Genomic DNA, 19,996 nt, shown 5'->3' on the forward strand with positions numbered 1-19,996 from the left:
TGTGTATATATATATATATATATGTATGTGTGTGTATATATATATATATATATATATATATATATATATATGCGTGTGTGCGTGTGTGTGTGAGAGATAGATAGATAGATAAGTTTTGGGCAGAACTGGCCTAGGCCATGTATATTATGTGTAAGTTAGTTATGGCTGAAATTCTTTTTATCACAAATCTGGTTGATGAGGGCTGACCTAGGGCTAAACAACAGCAACAATTTCTTGATTAAAAAAAGAAAAGTAATTTCGTATAGCTATTAAACACAATATTATGAATATCATTAATACTGGTGATGTGATTTGTTCTAAACTGATGAGATAAGACAACTGTGGTTTTCAGTCATAGCGGTGACAACATAATTGATTAGTTGGAGTATTAAAAAATAAAAGAGAAAAAATAGAAGACAGATGAAAACTTTATTTGTGAAAATAATTTGCAACTTAGAGGCATCTGCTAAAGTAATGAGAAAAATAGAGTGAAGAATATGAAAAAACAAAGATAATTGAATGTCTTAAATAAAGTTGAATTGTAAATAAGTTATAAGTTTTGTTATTAACTTAATTTTTAGAAATGAATAATAGTTTGATATTTACATTAGCACTGCCATTTCAATTAGTTTGATCCTTGATCATCATCAGATATTCTAGTTTTGGATGTTTACATAGACCCATACCATACAAAATTCAAAAGAGGCACCATTATTTATTTATTCATAAAGAGAAATGACTAACATACTAGTAACTTAATTATTAATCTCAGTTTACAAGTTATAGAGTCCTAGTTTGATACTAATCAGGTAACCTAATGAAATAAACAGTCAGAATTAGGTCTGGTTTTAGTGTTATGAAGCCACCTGATGCTTCATGTATATATTGCAGGGAAAGCTTTATATTCTATATAATTTTAGATTTGGTGATATGAGACCTGATTCTGTAAGAGAAGATTTTGTAGGTAGTTGCTCTTGACATGTAGTGGAAGATACTTTTTGCATTTTTTCTTTACTGTATTTAATGAATTTTCTTTGGAAATTCATATAGCTGCTGCTAATCTTATTGCTACAATAGAGATTCCAGATGTAAATCTAAATAAACATCATTTACACAGTACCATCAAAATTCCTCAACACTTTTAAAAAATAACTTAATAATAAACATACTATTCACTATTTGATTGTACAACAATTGAAAGAATTTATTTATGAACTTTTCTAGAGCTAAAAAGCTTGTTACATAAGTAACACTTTTTTAAAAGAAAGAAATAAGATGCTGAGAAAATCTTTCAAATCTTTTCAGTATACTATGACTAAACTATTTAGGGTCCAGAGATAACACAGTTATTGAATGATAAAGGAAGATCTGAAGACAATGAAAATGTTACACATCAAAAAGAAAGTTTTGAAAGTACCAAACTAAATTTTGTTCCAATTCTAAAAGCTGAATTTCGTATCCACTTACTGTTGTTTTTTTTTGTTTTTTTTTCTGCAATTTTCTGTCTTTTTAGATTATTCAACGCCATGAATGTGTGGAAATTGAGATTGCAAATCCGGCAAATACTTAACCAAATCAACATCAATTGGAAACTTGTTTGCCGTGCTCATATTTTCTCCATTTCTCCCTCCCCTTCCATTTTAAATATATCAATCTCTTATTGTCATATGTGTTGTAATTTTGTGACAGATGAGCAGAATTTGTGAAGACAAAAAAAAAAACCAAAAAAAAAACAGAAAGAATAGAAAAAAATTAAATAAAGAATCCCCAAAATAAAACAATGACAAATCTGTGAAGTGTGTAAATAAAAATTGAAATACTGAACATGAAATACATAAAAAAAAAGCAGTCTATCGAATCATGGAAAAAATCCAAATGGAGGAAGAAAAATGGAATAAAAAAAAAAGGCAGCCATCAAACATTATTATGAAGATAGAGGGATAAATGAAAAAATGGGGGGAGGGATTTATATTGAGAGACAATGAAAAACGGGAACTGCAAGGGAAAACATGAATAAAAAGGTGTTTATGAGTTAGCAGTTGTCAGATACAGTGAAATCTGGTGGAAAAATCATGTAACAACGAAAAAAAAATTCTTCAATAAGGTGAAGATAAATCAATTACAAATACAGCAAAGATATATATATATATATATATATATATATATATATATAATATAATATATGGCAGAGTGTCTTTTGTATTTCGAATTTGATTGAAAAAAATGGTGATCTTTTTTAGCAGGAAACCTATGGTAGCAGAGAAGTAACAAACATTTTGTTTAAAAGTGTGTGTATGTGCATGTGTGTATATATATATATATATATATATATATATGTATGTATGTATGTGCATATGTATATACGTATGTATGTTGTATTTATGCATGTATATATTAAACATTTCGCATGTATGTATATAACATTTATTCAACGTTGCATCTGTGTGAGGTACTACTCAGGGGGTTCATATACCTGTTTTTCAGATGAATGAAGTCTGAAAATGTAAAAAAAAATACCCTCCATGTAGTCTCACACATGGAGATGAGCAGTCAAATTCAGATTGGATAAATGCTACTTTGAAAAAGCATGGAAGAGTGTGAGATTAGAGAGAAGAGAAGGAATAGAAAAAGGACCCCAAAAAACAAAATAATATGTATGAAAGATATTATATATATCTATATCTTTATATACGAAAGATATATATATATTTATGTGTGAGTGTGTGTATATATATATATGAAAGATATATATATGTCTTAAAATAATGTGTTAAAATATTTATATATAATAAAATAATATATGTATTATGATATACACAAGCACATATACAGACTTTTTATACATGCAAAATGTGTATGCATATATCCACAGATTGTATATATCTACAAATGAAATATATGTTTGCCTCTGTATGTGTGTGTGTGTATTATATATTAAATATATTAAATAAAGCATTAACACTTATGGTATACATATTGGTAGCTCCAGTTTTCTGTAGCTATTGGAACTGATGAGTATATAAACAGATTGGCTGCTTATGTCTCTGGAATTGGTCGAATTGATGTAAACACCTCTGATGAGAAACCCAATAAGGTGAAAAAATCGATTAAGGTTGTTCCTCATTTTCTCAGTCTACAGAGAAGGAGCTAAATTAATCCTGTTTATATATATATATATATATATATATATATATATTATATATATATATATATATATATATATATATATATATATACTCCATAGGTTATACAATGATACATAAAATGTACATCTTTGTGTATGTTTTGAGAAGTATCCTAGATATTATACCTGATTACTTGTGACTATTGTTGATATAGTTAATTAAAAATGTGATGTTCTCCCTTTCATTTCCCAGTAAGACCAAGATGGCAAATGAAAACCATCAATTTCTGAGAGATATAACTTCTATAGTTTAGCTTCTTATCCAAAAATCTTAATATTTGCTTCATATCTGCTTAATTCTGCTGGAACCAGAGTTAAGTATCAGCTTACTGAACCATGTTTTTGTCTTTTTTTTACATAAAATGGTTAAATGTATAATGTTTTTAACTTTTGGAAATATATTTTGTGTATATGTGTTATGTATGTGTGTGTAGAGATATATATAGTATATATATCATCATCATCAAATTCCATATGGGACAGAGAGGTGCATTGAATATACTGGAAATTAATAATCAAGTTAATTTGTCTTTCACATCTATAAAAGTTAGCTCATATTACTGGTAGTTTCAAATAATCTTCAATGCTGCCCCTACCTGGTTTAGGTCATTTTTACAAGACTTATCTCAACTCAATGTTTGGGTTATTTGATTTATGAACTGCACTGAGCACAAGGGAAATATCCTTTTCTGCATATATTATGAACTGCATATGGAAGAATATATGTAAAGACAGTATTAACTATGAAGTTAACTGATAAACAAAGTCAAAGGGATTTCAGTCTCCTGATAGCTGATGTGTTACATTTCAAGATATTTTTAAAAGGCTGATCCTAGGATGTAGTACTGATTTAAATTGAGTGTAGGATTTGATGATAGTACTGCATCAAGAAGTGGGTTGAGGAAGTGTAAAAGGTAAGAAATAATGAAATGAGAAGGAAAGAGAGATGATGGCAACAATTAGAGCACTGAAAAGAAAGCATAACTTAGTGATAATATATAAATAATAAGCCAATGAAGGAGCGATACATTTTGTTTTATAAAATTCTGCTTTTTAGGTGTATTTATGGATCTGGATGATCCATAAAAACACTGACTCATTCATGGTAGTCATGACCAGTATCATAAAATGAACTTAGCATGTTTGCAACCCTTCAGTGTATCTGACTTAACAGTCACATATACTCCACATAGCAGTGAGGTCTTCAGGATTGTTCTTTTCTTGGCTGTACTGAGAAAATATTTTTTCTACCTTTTACATATTGTTTACATTTTTCAAAAATCCTTCAGGTGATCTTGTTGGTTATAGTCTTTTTCAATTACTGTAATATAGTTTGTTAGTTTTGTTACATCTCTTTTCTTAATGTTTCTGAAGGATGAAGTATGGTTGTGAAACTTACTTTTGAACAGCCCTTCTGTCATACTACTATATCACTCTGAGGCAGTGATATGGAGTTTTTTCTTTCATGCTCTTCACTTTTCCTCTCCATTTTGGGACTTGAAATCCCATTATCAAATTCTATTGATAAAAACTCTATAGTCAATTGCTAAATTATAGCATACCTTAACTTCAGCTTTTTAAAAAAACACATCAGCTATCAGGCGACTGATCTGCTTTTGACTCTGTTCTTTAGAAATCTCCTCTGTTAGTAAAACAAAAGTTTATATAGGTGCAAACATAATTGTGTGATAAGAAGTTTGCTTCCCAACCATATGGCTTGGGTTCAGTCTCGCTGCATGGCTTCATAGGCATGAATCTTCTACTCTGCCCCAAGTCAACCAAAGCCTTATGAGTGAATTTGGTAGCTAGAAACTGAAAGCAATCTGTTGCATATATATATATATATGTGTGTGTGTGTGTGTGAATGTATATCTATCTATCTATCTATCTATCTATCTATCTATCTATCTATCTATCTATCTATCTATCTATCTATCTATCTATCTATCTATCTATCTATATGTGTGTGTGTGTTTGTGTCTGTTCCCCCATTACTACTGTTGTTGGTTAGCTTATGTTCTCATACCTTAGCAGTTTGGTGAAATGAGCAGCTAAACCATTTAAGGCAGTGCTCCAGCAGGGTTATAAACCAATGACTGAAACAAATATAAGATATATATATTACCATGATGCTAATAATGCAAATGAAAGTAGAAACTATGTACTTTGTACACATCCAAGACATACTGGTCTAACCAAACCTGAAGAAAAATTTCCTAAACCATTTTGGGCAATGTTTAGTTTTATTTGAAACTACAAGTAATATAAACTATAAACTGACATATATTTCTTGTAGTGAGATATGTGTATGTATATAGGTATAAATCAGTATCCATGGAAACTTATGGCTGTATGCACTGTCAAAAATTGTATAAATTAGAATAAGACATTGCATAAATTGGTGTGCCATTGTGAGGTTTCTCATGTTTCAAACAAAATCTTTCCCCATAGAATGGGAAAACATTTCCTTTTATCTCTACTGTTTGAGACATTGGATATGGTAGAGAATGGGAAGTGGTTGGAGAGAGAGTAAGAGTAATGGAAGAGGTTTGTCAAAATGCATACACACACACACATACTCGTATCATACATTACAAATTCACACATATTTTATATGTGCACATACATTACACGTATGTACTTTACACATACACGTCACAAACACTCAATCACCTGTGTATGTTAGATTGGTCAGAATTAAACTGTTTGGTCTGCAGAGTTTGTGCAGACACATGCATAAGACAGTAGAAGCATGGACATATATATGTGCATTTGTGTCCTTAAGTCCAATGCCTCGTAAAGCAAGGATAAAGTTAAATTTTTTTCATTCCCTGTAAAAGGACAGCATACCAATTTAAGTAATTGCATATATATATATATATATATACATACACACATATATATATACACACATATATATATACACACATATATATATACACACATATATATATACACATATATATCTATATATATATATATATATATATATATATATATATATATATATATAATATATATATATATAATATATATATAGTATAGTATACTATAGTGTAGAGCACAGTCAGTACATATTTTAATCATTTCAAAATCACTAAAAATCACTTACAATGGTTGAGTTCATTATCGGATTTTACTGACGTGTATTAGAACGTGTGTGTGTGTGTGCAAAAATGCATACAGATCTATCTGCATGTTTGTGTATGTGTACATATATAAATTCATATACTCATACACACACATTTGAATGGTTTTAAATACTTAGTTATTTGTGATACTAATTGATTCAAAAATATTTCATGTCTTCCTTTAGGTTTTAATTCGGAACACTATTGCTTTGACTGATAGAGAAATTATACATTTATTTTCATAATTTTATAAAATTATCATTTTCATTTTACCTTCTGTTCTAGTTTTACATTGATGCATCATATTTTGTTGCTGTAATACTTGTTTGCTACCTCAATATACATTTGAAAGTTATATTTCTTCATGTTTTATTAGCATTTGCATATGTATATGATAATGAGCATGAGAGAGAGGGGGAAAAGAGAACGAGAGAGAGAGAGAGAAAGACAGAGACAGAGAAAGTGAGAGTATGTGTAATCATGTGTGTGTATATGTGTTAGTGTGCAGAAAAACCAGTACTTATTTCAAAGGAAATGGTAACATGATTTATAACATGGTAACATAGTGGGGTTAGTTTGTTTAACTGTTTTCCTCCTTCCCCTACCTGTTCGAAAACATTTGTGATGTTTATATGGACAATCTTTCTTTATATTTTTATTTTATAATTATGTACATTTGTACATGTATCAAACCCATCATTCAATTTAACACCATCACATGGCTCATGAATGTCATTAGCAGAATCGAAGTATTCCATCAGGTCCTCAGTTATGAGGATGCATTGGATGCACTGCTTTCTACTTTAGCTATCAAGGAATTGCAGCTGTTTCTTCCCTTTCTTTCTGCTTGTCGCGAGTGCCTGGCAAAGGACATGGATGTTTCCCTTAATCCTCTCACCACCATAAAAAGGAAATATGTGATCGTCTAGGTAAACTGTGTTTATAGATTACATATCTTGCTCAATATGTGCCACTAAACAACATGAACATCTTAAATTCTTTTAACCCTTCATCCCTGAGCAAGGAGTGAGTTATTCATGTAAGTATGTGATTGGCTATTAAAAACAAATTCCATTCCACTTTCAACTTCTTCAGTCATTTTTGTAATGAGATTTCTGTTTGAATAAAAACTTGCAGCTATTTTTGAATTGAAATCTTTTTGGTGGCCAAGATTATAAAGCACCGTTTTGGTTGCTTCATTGTAACTAGTTAGATGTCTTTCTGCATTCAAATTCCATATTTAAAGTCAACTTTCATTACACCTACATTGGTAAAATAAATACCAGTAATACTGAGTTGATTCTAAATACAAAATCTACAAGAAAAAACAGAAACCCAAACAGACCAAATATCTGTCTTGTGTCTAGTGAAAAAGTGAATAGTTTTGTTTTTTTACCATTCCAATTATCATTTTTATTTTTTTCCTATTTTTCTTTAAAACTTTTCAATTTTACATGTTCTACTGAATGTCTGAAATATGGCTCTTATTTTGTCTTATTGACGACATTTAAACATTAATCTGCTTGAAGTGTGTGGTATGGATAAGTCTATCAACATTTTATCAAATTCTTTAAGTCTATATCTTTACTTAACACTTCAAAGAAGAAAAAAAAATCTAGTTATAAAATTGACTGGATTTTGGAAAAATATTGCACAGTTCATTTTTGACTAGTAAAGATTTTTTTTTTTAATTTCAATATATTTACATTTTCTTCAAAATTCATAGCAATGCTTCATATTGTGGAAATAACTTCATAATTATTCTTATAACAAAAATCTTTTAGGGTTCAATGTCAATACTTATTGCCAATTTTTTGGTTCAAGTAATAAAACCATCAAAAGTACCAAAGTAAGCATGTATGTGTGTGTGTGTGTTCTGAATTGTGAATTGAGTTGAGGCTAAAAGTTTAAGGTGCTGAGTTTGTAACTGTACAACTTTGAGTTCATATCTTGTTTCATCTGTTGCAACGTGTCACTTCAGTAGGGCATGTTGCTACTTCTATTAACTACAGCCAATGTTATATAAATATCAAAATTGGCATATCTGTGTGTGGAGGGATTTAAAAATTGAAATTCTTTAAACATTCTTATTAGACTTGCATATGGTTGTATAAAATGTTGATTTTTCTACTCATTATGATTATTTTTTTAGCAGTGTTATTTTAACCATTTGTTGCCTACCTCTGTAGCATTTCCACATTCCAATGATTAACTTCAACCCTTCATGCCAATTAATTCCACAAGTATGATAAACATTGGATTAAAATAAATCTCTTCATTATAGTAAAATTGGCTGGTTGGGTGGTTGGTTTATTTCTCCAGTCATCAGTCACACTTTACATCATATAGAGAGAGTTAATATAAGAGGTGGAGGATGAGTGCACATACTAGGCTTGGTGGTAGACAATGAGTAAAAGAATGCTCTACACAAGCACAAGGTGAGAGAAAAAGAAATTTTATAGACAGAGGAAGAGGAGTGGTACACAACTAAGTAGTTATGAGAACTATACAAATGAGAAATTTGTTTTATTCTAATGTAATAAATTTTTTTCTTCAGAAAATTATTAATTTCACCATTTTGTATAAACATCAAGAAATTTGATCAAAGTTAAATTATGATTATTGTATGTCTGTCATATTTCCTGATATTAACCATTCTGGCAAAAGTATTCTTCTAAATTTACCATCATATGACGTGAAACACTGTAGTTAAATTATAACTTGTTAAAAATTTAAAAAAAAGAGTAAATATTTAGATTTATAGATAAATAATATTCAAACATATCTTTACTATGGTTCACTTTGCCTTTTTTTTTTCCCTGAAAATAATAAAATAAATATCTGGGTCCAGTGCCACTTTAAGGCATGGGCACACTGGGCAGTTGCCCAGGGACTCCATGGGTTTAGGGGACCAATGCTACTATGTGTATACTGTTGTATATATGTAGATTAAGTATCTAGAAACCCCAGTGTATTACTTTGCTTGAGGGCTTATAATACTGTTGAGATAATCCTGCCGTGATCAGATGTTAATTTCAGTCGAGTTTTCTTTATTCATTTCCATTATCACCAAAAGTAACATTAAAAAAAAAAATCTTGTACATGGCCAAGACAGTAAAATGCTGAACCAAATACCTATTTTTATTCTTTTGGTTTGGTTAAGTTCCCTGTTTTAACTGTGCAATTCTATCTAGAGTCTAATTTTGTGAGGGTTCTGTCAGATGTTTTTCAGAATAATCTAACCTCATGACTTTCAGAAATTGATTTTACCATTCAATCTGGTAATAACTTCATCATTATTATATCATTTTAAAATAACACTGATATACCATCTTTTTTCTGGGGTGTTTGACCTCTTAATTTCCCAAATTGCTTTTGTAATTCTACCTGATGTCTATTCAAGACTAATTCTGAAAGACATTTTCTCTAGAGAATTTTACTTTTTTCCAACTTTACCCTTATTTTATTGTGTGCAATTATACATGGAGTTTAATTGCAGAATACCTCTGAAAGACATTTTTCTGAAGTCTGTCTTCAAGGCTTCCAAAATTTAATCATGCAGATTTTATATATTGAAGAAATGATTATGGAGATTCGGACCCTTGATCCCCAAAAACAGTTTTATCCCAAGTCTTTTTAAGAAATAGTTCTGGAGTAAATCCTGGCTGTGTAACCCCATCTACAAAAGAAAAAAATATAATTGTGTTATTTCATCTAGGATCTAAGTGAGATTACTTTGAAGACATATTCTGGAGAGTCTGGGATTAGACCTCACATTGTTACAATGAAGAACAATGCATTCAACAAAGATTTTATGCTTATGTTTTTAAGCTGCAAATATCTTTTGTGTTTTATATGAAAGCTAAAAAAAGAAAAAAAGTCTTATTTAGTTCACCCTTTTGATACCAACCCACATGAGCTTGCTCTTGGTTCTCTTCCATCAACATTTTATGTTCATTTGTTCCAACCAATTTAATAATGACAGTTATTTTATCAAATATTTTACTATTTTAAAAATTGCTGGAAACAAAGGCAGTATATTTCAATAGAATTATGGTATAAAAAAAAAGGTTCTACAAACTCTATGTGTATATATTTATGTGTTGTTGTTTAATATCAATTGTTCAAGTTCCATGACCATCTCATCTTTTTTTTTTCAGAAATAGCATAGCTTGGACTACATTATCCAACATGTTATTTCCTTATTTCAGATTGTAGGGTGTGATCTGAGGGAGATTTGGCTGCTACTTCTATAAGAGCAAACAACTAGGTAGAGGATTCCTCAATGGTTCTGTTTATATGCATTTGTTTGTATGTCTGTGTGAACAATTACACATTTATTTCAAACTAATAATGTGTGTGTATGTGTGTGTGAGATAGATAGATAGATAGAGAGAGAGAGAGAGAGAGAGAGAGAGAGAGAGAAGAGAGAGAGAGAGAGAGAGAGAGAGCACTCTAGTACTGGTGGTAATCTCCCGGTGAACGAAGGCTGCTGCAATCTATGTTTAACTGCTGCTCATTTATTTTATATTTTGCATACTGTAATACATATGTGTATGTGTGAATATGATTGTAACATGGGCATTGAATGTGTGGAAAATTTGTGAGGACTGGAGAGAAGTGCTTTGGTTATGAATGATAATGAATTATAAAGGTGGAGTGAGAGTAAACTGAATGTATTGAGAGAGCGAGAGAGAGAGAGAGAGAGAGAGAGTGCAGATGAGAATTAAAAGCAGTGATGGATGTGTGTGTTCATGACAGATGATTACTTTAGTGATGTGGAAATGTAATTTAAAAGTACAAGGTTTGTATGAGTGATGAAAGTGCTATGACCTGGCAAAAAAAAAAAAAAATAACGATATGGGTATGAATGAGTTCAGATAATGAGTTCAGATTTTGAGCTGTTGGTTCTCACAGACAAAAATGAGAAGACAGAAGATCAAGACAGGTGGGTTGTTCGGTTTGTTTTAATGCAGACCTATCCAACCCATACTAGCTTAGAGAATGTAGACACAGTAATGATGATGATGACAATGATAGTGATAATGGTGATGACAGTGAGAGGCGATGATGGCAGTGGCAGTGATGATGATGATGATGGTTACTCTGTGTGTTTGTGTGATGTTAGGCTGGTATTTCCTATCTACTGTGGTCACATTGAACATTTCATGCTTGAGTGAAATCCTTTCCTTATGTATTTTGTTTGTTTTACTTTTTTCAAACAAACAAACAAACAAAAAAGACAAAAATGGTGTTGAGAAGCTTTAAATGTAAATATCCCAAGGTTGTTACTTCTGAGTTGATGACATTCTGACTTTTGAGATCTCTCAATTGGGTAAAAAAAAAAAAAAAAAAAAAAAAGAGAAATGAAAAAAAAACTACTGACACTAAGCATGGTTTCTCAGGCTCTTATACACATACACTCGTGTACTTTGCACATGCATATATGTACAGAAACACATATACATGTTTATGCATGTGTTTGTGTATAAGAATACATATTCAAACAGATGCATTCATATAAAACTAAAGGGAATAATTATACATTCATTGACCAAAGTGATACATTTATGCTCTATTCACCTTTCATCACAGTCTATATATGATAACAAAAAGCCATTATCTTATGGACCATCTTGTGGTCCCACATTGTTTCCATGAAGTTCTTCAACCTGTGAACTGTTTCCAGTCTCCCATTGGTTGTTTCGCTAATGTTGCTTAATGCCTTTCAGAAAGGCATAACTGTCATTTCTCATAAACCCACTTCCTCTCAATAAATCTGAGGCATTTTGCCTTTTTATGGAATCATATAAATCACTGTAAAAAAAGTATACCCAGATTGTTGTTATTTTTTCTCTATTTTTTGTCATCTTTCTATGATTGCTTTGATTTTTCATATTGTTTAAACTATAATTTAATTTGAAATAGACATACATGCATGCATGCATACATACATATATACATACATACATACAAACATACATACATGATCATTTCTATGTCCCCGTGCATGATACAGCCTTAAGACATTTATTGGATGGCTGTTGACTCTCAAGAGTTCCTCCGCCCTTTGATGGGTTTTGTTTTTCATCCCGCAGGGTGTCCAATAAACACCCTCCTCACCAAGCAAGCTTGGTGGGGTTGCTGGTTTAGTCGCCGACGACCCAACCATGCAACAGGTTGTACTGGGTTACATGTTACCAGTAGCACTCGAAATACATACATACATACTTATATACATACATATATACATACACACACACATATACATACATACATGCTTGCATGCATTCATACATACACACACACACACATGCATGCATACATACATACATACATACATACACAGGGTTATTCAAAGAGAATTAACCGATTTCATTATGCAATATTTTAATAAGGAAAAGCAATAGGAAACTCCAGCTAATTCACACGTATTTACTCACAACCAACTTTTATTTCCTTTCTTATAAGTGTTCAATGTGACCACCACCTGCAGTAAGGGCAACATCAGTGTGATGAGAGAATTCTTCCCAGACATATATCAGCATATGATCCACTGAGTTGATTGCTGTTGTTATTCGATGTTTAAGGTCGTCGAGGTTAGTGGATAGCAGTGGAACATAAATGCAATCTTTTACATATCCCCACAAGAAAAAAAATCACATACGGTGAGGTCTGGGGATCTTGCAGGTCAAGCAGATATGTATCTGGGAGGAATTCTCTTATCACATTGATGTTGCCCATGCTGCAGGTGGTGGCCATATTGAACACGTGTAAGACAGGAAATAAAAGTTGATTGTGAATAAATACTTGTGACTTAGCTGGAGAAGGGATACCCAAAAGAAACTGGAATTTTGCAATATTATTTTATTCACTTAGTTTTACATGTTTACATTTTTATTACCTTCAAACTATTCTCCATTTGAAGCAATGCATCAGTCCAGACACCTTTTCCACTGATTGAAGCAATGCTGGAATTCTTGCAAATGCCTCCATTATTTTTTTTCCTTCACTTCTTCCACATCTGTAAATGTTTTCCTTTAAGGACAATTTTGCATTTGGAAGGACAAAAGATGTCACAGGGAGCAAGATGGGTGAATAGGGAGGTTGGTAAGTGAGGTCATGCCATTTTTAGTCAACAACTGTCTCATACTCAAGGTGGTGTGCACAGGTGCATTCTTGTGATGATACCACCATTCTCTGCTTTGTCACAGGTCAGGGTGTTTTTGTCTTATTGTGTCTTGTGAATGCTTCAGAAGTGCCAAGTAGAATGTCTGGATCACAGTTTGACCAGGAAGAACAAATTCTGCGTGGACAATTCCTTTTGCATCAATGAAACAAATCAGCAGCATCTTGACACTGGATTTCACTTGACGCTCTTTTAGAGGGCGCGGTGACATTGAATGCTTCATTTCTGGGTCGTAGCTGTAGCATCAGCTTTCATCACCAGTGATGACCTTTGAATAAAGGCTTGGATCAATTTCCAATTGTTCTTTCAGTTCACAACATGCATTCAGTTGTGACTGCTTTTGATCTTCCGTGAGCAAGGGAGGCACAAATTTTGTTGCAACTCTTTTCATTCAGTTTCCCACTCAAAATTCATTGGTAGGAACTCCAGGATGCACCAGTCCTATCAACAAGTTTATCAATTATTTAGCAATGGTCCTCCAAGGTCAGTTCATGAATTTTCATGAAGTTTTCATTCGTTTGGGGGGTTGATGTTGGCCCTGAATGAGCTTGGTCTTCAAGTGACAAGTGATCATTCCTAAAGCATGGAAACCACTTGTAAACTTGTGTTTTGCTCATGGCAGCATCCTTGTAAGCTGTTAAAAGCATGACAACTGTTCCAGCCACCATTTGCCCCAGCAGAAAACAGAATTTCAGTCATTGCAAAAATTGACGAACAGGGGAGAAGCACTGCAAAACAAAGATGCATCATGTGACAGTATGACTTCACACACCACTGCCAGTTGGCAGACTGATGTCTGAGGGTCACATCAAGTGGCTTCTAGTGGTGGAAGTCTGAACTACAACAGACTTCTCCCACAGAGGGCATTTTCAGTTACTTTTGGGTACTCTCTCATATATATATATAAATATATATATGCACTAGTATGACTATAGTTATAGGAGCAGGCATGCCTGTGTGGTTATGTAGTTTGCTTCTCAACCAGATGGTTCTAGGTTCAGTCCCTATATTTTAAAAGGTATAGCCATGTTATACAGTGTGTCATGCTGATTTTGCTTGAGAATTAGATTTATGGTACACATGTCTAGGTGGAGGCGTGTGGCTTAGTGGTTGGGAATGTTGGACTCATGATTGTAAGATTGTAGTTTCAATTTCTGTACCAAATAACACGTTGTATTCTTGAGCAAAACACTTCATTTAATGTTGTTCTAGTCCACTCAGCTGGCAAAAATGAATAATCCTGTGATGGACCGGTATCCCATCCAGGCAGGGAATTTATACACCATGCAAACCAGGAAACTGGCCCTTATGAATTGGCATGACTCGAGAAGGTGACTTTACCTTTTTTTACACATGTCTGTAGAATGCTCAGCCGCTTTTACATTAATTCAGGAGTTGGTAATTCATTTGATTTGACAAGTGAATCCTCATTGTCAAATGATAGGGACCTATCACTCTCTGATATAAACTAACATTTCAATCTCAATAACCAGAGATCACTGTGAATCTCATGAGATTATGGATCTGAAGCTGAAAAGCTTCTCTTCAGAGCACATGTTTGCAGTATTCTTTTTGTTTTTATGATGTCAAATTGGCTGAGTTGTTTAAGTATCAGATAGAATACCTTGTGGTATTTATTCCTGCTCTTCTGTACTGTGGATTCAAATCTAATTAAAGTTAACTTTACTGTTCATCCTTTTGAGTGGGGTCAATAAGTAAAGTACCAGTTCAGCACTGTAGATTGATGGAATTGTCAGGGTTGGATGAGATGCCTTGCTGTATCTGTTCCATTTCTTTGCATTCTAACAGTCATGTATTCGCTGACATTGGTGCCAAGCTGTAGTGGAATCGCCTTTCTCTTAGATGACATCGGTGACATCAAGAAAGTAGATTTACTGGTCTACTATGTAAAACAACATTGATAAATATCTCATTTATGTAGTGTAGTTTTTCTGACTTTTAACCTCGTCATTTGATATGTAAAAAAATGTTCTAATATTCATATCCACGCTATGTTTTGACTATTTTGGCTTGTGATCATTGTCAGGAGATTTATTCCTGAATGTATGGCGGTGTACATTGAACCAAACTGGATTTGAACTAAGGATCTTTATTTCTAAACGTTGGGTAATAGTGTATCAGTATGTTATTGCTCTTAGTCTGGAGATGCATCTACATGGTTTGAATCCAATTTGAAACTGTGTACACTTCTAGGGATGAGACAACAACGGCAGTGATGATGGTGTTGATGACAACAATGATGATGGCAGCAATGATGGCAATGATGGTGATGATGATGGCAGTGATGATGGTGATATAAAACTTAGTGTAGACATAAATATTGGGAAAAGAATTCTCAGCTCTAAAGATGAAATCATTATTAGTCTGAAAAGTTATCATCTCATCAACAATTCAAATTTAGATCAGCAATTCTTAACCCGAGGGAAATTTCATGTCTGAAGATAGGTTTTAGGATATCAATGAAAACTTTGAAGACTGCAATGGAGAAGTTGTTTTCATGTTGAAAAATTCTGTCATTATTTGCACTTATTTTTATTTGATTTATTTTCCTTAATGCTAATATTTTAATGATGCCAATATTAAATTAAAATAAAGCTGTTAATGATATGCAATAAATTGTGGTGTATACAAGGCATTTTTCTTATGATATGTGAGTAAAGAATCAGGGTGATAAACTGGAAAAAGCAAGAAATACTGAAAAATGTTAAGAAACACTGATTTATATAGACTTTAAAAAATTACAAAGAACTAAAAAAGGTATTTTATATAAAGAAATAAAGTTTTTTTTTTCAGTGAGAAATAATATTTCATTAAACTACTTATAACAGCATGGAAAGCAGATGATAAACAATGATGATAACTACATGTTTGTCTGCTGTTTTTTTAAAAAATTTTATTCTTTTCTTTCGCATGACATTTGTTGACCTCTTTACCACTGAAGGCAGTATCCCAGCATGGTCATGGCTGTTATTACTAAACAAACTAAAGTACTAACATTTCAAAAGTATGAAACGGTTCTTGGTAAATATTTTTAACAAGCTGTACAGCTTGTATGATTTTATAAACGTGTTTGTATTTAGTAAAATACCCAATATTTTATGTTCATTGCTGTATTAATTTGTGATTTTGAATATAACTTAACAAAAGTTTCTTATGTGGAATTACAATGGATGATCTTTTATTGAAATATGAAAATTTCAAGACCAATGGTTGTCTATCTGAAACCAAGAAGTGGTCTTGGACAGGTATGTATAAAATGGATTAAACTTTGCTAATCATCTTCAATAGTTTATAACCTCTTTTAGAGCAGCCTCTTAATCAAGGAGTCTTGTCTTTCAAGCTACTGGGCAATTTCAATTAGTACTAATGACATGAAAATGCACTCAGCACATCCTCTAATGTGGTCAGCATTAGTAAGGGCATTCAGCTGCGAGGACCATGCCAAAACAGACAATGGAGGACAACCAGTCAGATCTTGTCAAACCATCCAACTTATGCCAGCATGGAACATGGGCATTAAATGTTGATGATAATGATGATGTTGATGATGAAGATGATGACGACGACGATGATGATGACAACAATGAAAGCAATAGAGTGTCATGTTGAATTAGGTTTTAGGCTGATTCTCAAAGTAATGCTTAATAGTTAGATAGGAAGCCAGAGGTTGTAAGCAGCCAAATTTCTCTCAGAGACTTCTTGAAAAGAAGCACATTGTCTAAATATAAAATTGGGTGGCAATGCTGGAGTGACTTTCATCAAAGATCTGTCCAATTAGAGCTGGCTTGGTGCTAATCAACAGTGACAACAACAACAACACACATGCATATATATACAAACATGCACACAAAACACAATTTCCAACTGTTCTTTCAGTTCACAACATGCATTCAGTCATGTCTGCTTTTGATCTTCCATGAGCAAGTGAGGCACAAATTTTGCTGCAACTCATTTCATTCACAATTCCTGACTCAAAATTTGTTAGTAGGAGCTCCGGTACACACTGGTCATACCAACAAGCTCATCAATTGTTTGGTGATGGTTCCTGAATTTTCATGGTGTTTTCTTTCATTCGGGAGGTCGATGGCTGTCCTGAACGAGATTCATCTTCAAACAACAAGTGACCATTCCTAGAGCAGGGAAACTACTTGTAAGCTTGTGTTTTGCTCATGGCAGTATCCTTGTAAGATGTTTGAGATATGACAACTGCTTTGGTCACCATTTTCCCCAGCAGAAAACAGAATTTCATAGAAACATGCTGTTCTTTTGTTTCAGCCATTGCAAAAATTGACAAGCAGGGAAGAAGCACTGCAAAATAAAAACACACCACATGGAAGTATGATGCCACACAATGCTGCTGGTTGACAGACTGATGCTTGAGGGTCACATCAAGTGGCGTCTAGCTGCAGAAGCCTGAACTACAACATGTTTGTCCCTCAGATAACATTTCTGGTTACTTTTGGGTACCCCGCATATGTTTTACTACCCAATGTATGCTTTTTTTTTATAATAATGCAATAGGAAGGAGACTGGGCTGTTGTTTCTTGCAGGTTAGATGACCATATAGAGGCTCCCACATTAGCTAGTTTTTTAAGTTGTTCATTGTTATGTTGGCATATGGAAATACAACATAATAATACATGGAAATAAATCAGAGTTATTTTAAGGGAGATAGTTTTCATTTTTAGCTTTAAAATCCCTGGATGTAAGTTATAATTGCTAATTATAAATGCAAATAATGACATCAAAATATTTTTATTCTCTATTTTTCAAAGAAATTTTTTATCAAAACTGAAAATAAAAGGAAAATACTTTTAAAAAGAATCAATATTCTCTCATTAAAAAGAATAAATAACTTGACTGAAATAGAAATATATTTATCTATGATAGGAAAACTAATTGTCAGGAGATGGTGAAAAAAACAAAGAGAGAGAGAGACAGACAGACAGACACACACACACACACACACACACGCACGCAAACACACACACACACACACACACACACACGGATGTGTGGTGAGATGTTTGCTTCCCAATGACATGATTTTCAGTTCAGTTCTACTGTATGTCAAACGAAATCACTCCAGAAGTAACCACAAGAATGACAGATATGTATTTCACTTTAGTTGCAGCTGATCCATATGTGTACAATGGTCTTCCTCACAGTTTTCATTAATCAGATTCATTCACAAGGTATTGGTTGGCCTGAACACTTGCCCTTTCCCTCTATGTCAGCATGACTGAGCAGATTTATAGTCTAAAGTGCTCCATCATTGATAATCTTGGCTTCCTATTCAGGTGTGATTGATCCTCTCTTGGTTTTGACAACAGTCAGTTGTTCAATTAACTAACCTTGCTTCTCATTAAAGCAATGTGTGAGTTGCTGAATATCCCATCTCTGACACATGTTTTCTTAATATAATTCTTAAGCCAAATCAGCCAGACAAATATGTGACAAAGCTGATACAATTCATCTTTATTCTTTTACTTGTTTCAGCCATTTGACTGTGGCCATGCTGGAGCACCACCAGATGGGTTTCCACACAAAATTTCTTTCTACCCACTTTTACTCACAAGACTTACCACTTCATGCATGGTGCTACAGTTTAGCATGATAGCAACATGTGACTTTGTGGTTAGGGTGTTACACTCATGATTGAAAGATCGTGGTTTCAATTCCATGACCAGCAGTGATTGTATTTTAGAGCAAAACACTTTATCTCATGCTGCTCCAGTCCCCTCAGCTCTAAATAGGTAATCCTGCAATGGATTGGCATTCTGTTGAGAAAGAACATTGGCCTACTTATCCAGCCAGTATGATGGCATCATTTTAAAGCTATAACGATGCAAGGAAGTGCAGCATCCATGAGTCTGGTTGATATAGTGATTACTATGTAGTACTATCATGTAACTAGCTGTTAGTAGGTACCACATAGTGGTATAGTTCTCCATAGTAAGAAGGGTGCTATTTTGCTATAGTAGTGCAGCTGTTTGTAGTGGTTTGGTTCTCCATTGTAAGCAGGGTACTACTGTGCAATGGTAATGCAGCTGTTCATAGGTACCTCATGATGGTATAGTTTTCCATTGTAAGCAAGCAAGATACTATTGTGCTATAGTAATGCAGCTGTTCATAGGTACCTCATGATGATATAGTTCTCCATAGTAAGCAGGGTACTATTTTGCTATAGTAATGCAGCTCTTCATAGGTACCTCATGGTGGCATACTTCTCCATTGTAAGCAGGGTACTATTGTGCTATAGTAATGCAGCTGTTAGTAGGTAACTCATGGTGGTATAGTTTTCCATAGTAAGCAAGGTACTATTGTGCTACAGTAATGCAGTTGACAGCAGATGCCTCAAGATGGTATAGCTCTGCAGAATAGCTATGTTAATATAACAAACTTAAGCTGTGTGTGAGAGGTGAGATTATAAATATAATACACTTGGCTATGACAGTCATAATATTCAGA

The 19,996-nt window shown here is 33.1% G+C and overlaps 1 protein-coding gene across 3 annotated transcripts in view; it reads left to right on the plus strand.

Moving 5' to 3' along the window:
- The window catches only part of LOC115209143 (feline leukemia virus subgroup C receptor-related protein 2), a 203,685-nt gene that overhangs the window by 173,952 nt on the left and 9,737 nt on the right, over positions 1 to 19,996 (plus strand). The window contains exon 11 of one of the 3 annotated variants that reach the window (XM_036501206.1): positions 1,514 to 2,637. The exons of the other annotated variants lie outside the window; for them this stretch is intronic. Coding sequence (XP_036357099.1) covers positions 1,514 to 1,570 — 57 coding nt within the window. The 3' untranslated portion in view covers positions 1,571 to 2,637. Of the gene's footprint in view, positions 1 to 1,513; positions 2,638 to 19,996 lie in introns of those variants that run through there. 3 annotated transcript variants of the gene reach the window in all.

Source organism: Octopus sinensis, linkage group LG3 (assembly GCF_006345805.1).
Source record: "Octopus sinensis linkage group LG3, ASM634580v1, whole genome shotgun sequence".
In the NCBI taxonomy this organism is placed as follows: domain Eukaryota; kingdom Metazoa; phylum Mollusca; class Cephalopoda; order Octopoda; family Octopodidae; genus Octopus; species Octopus sinensis.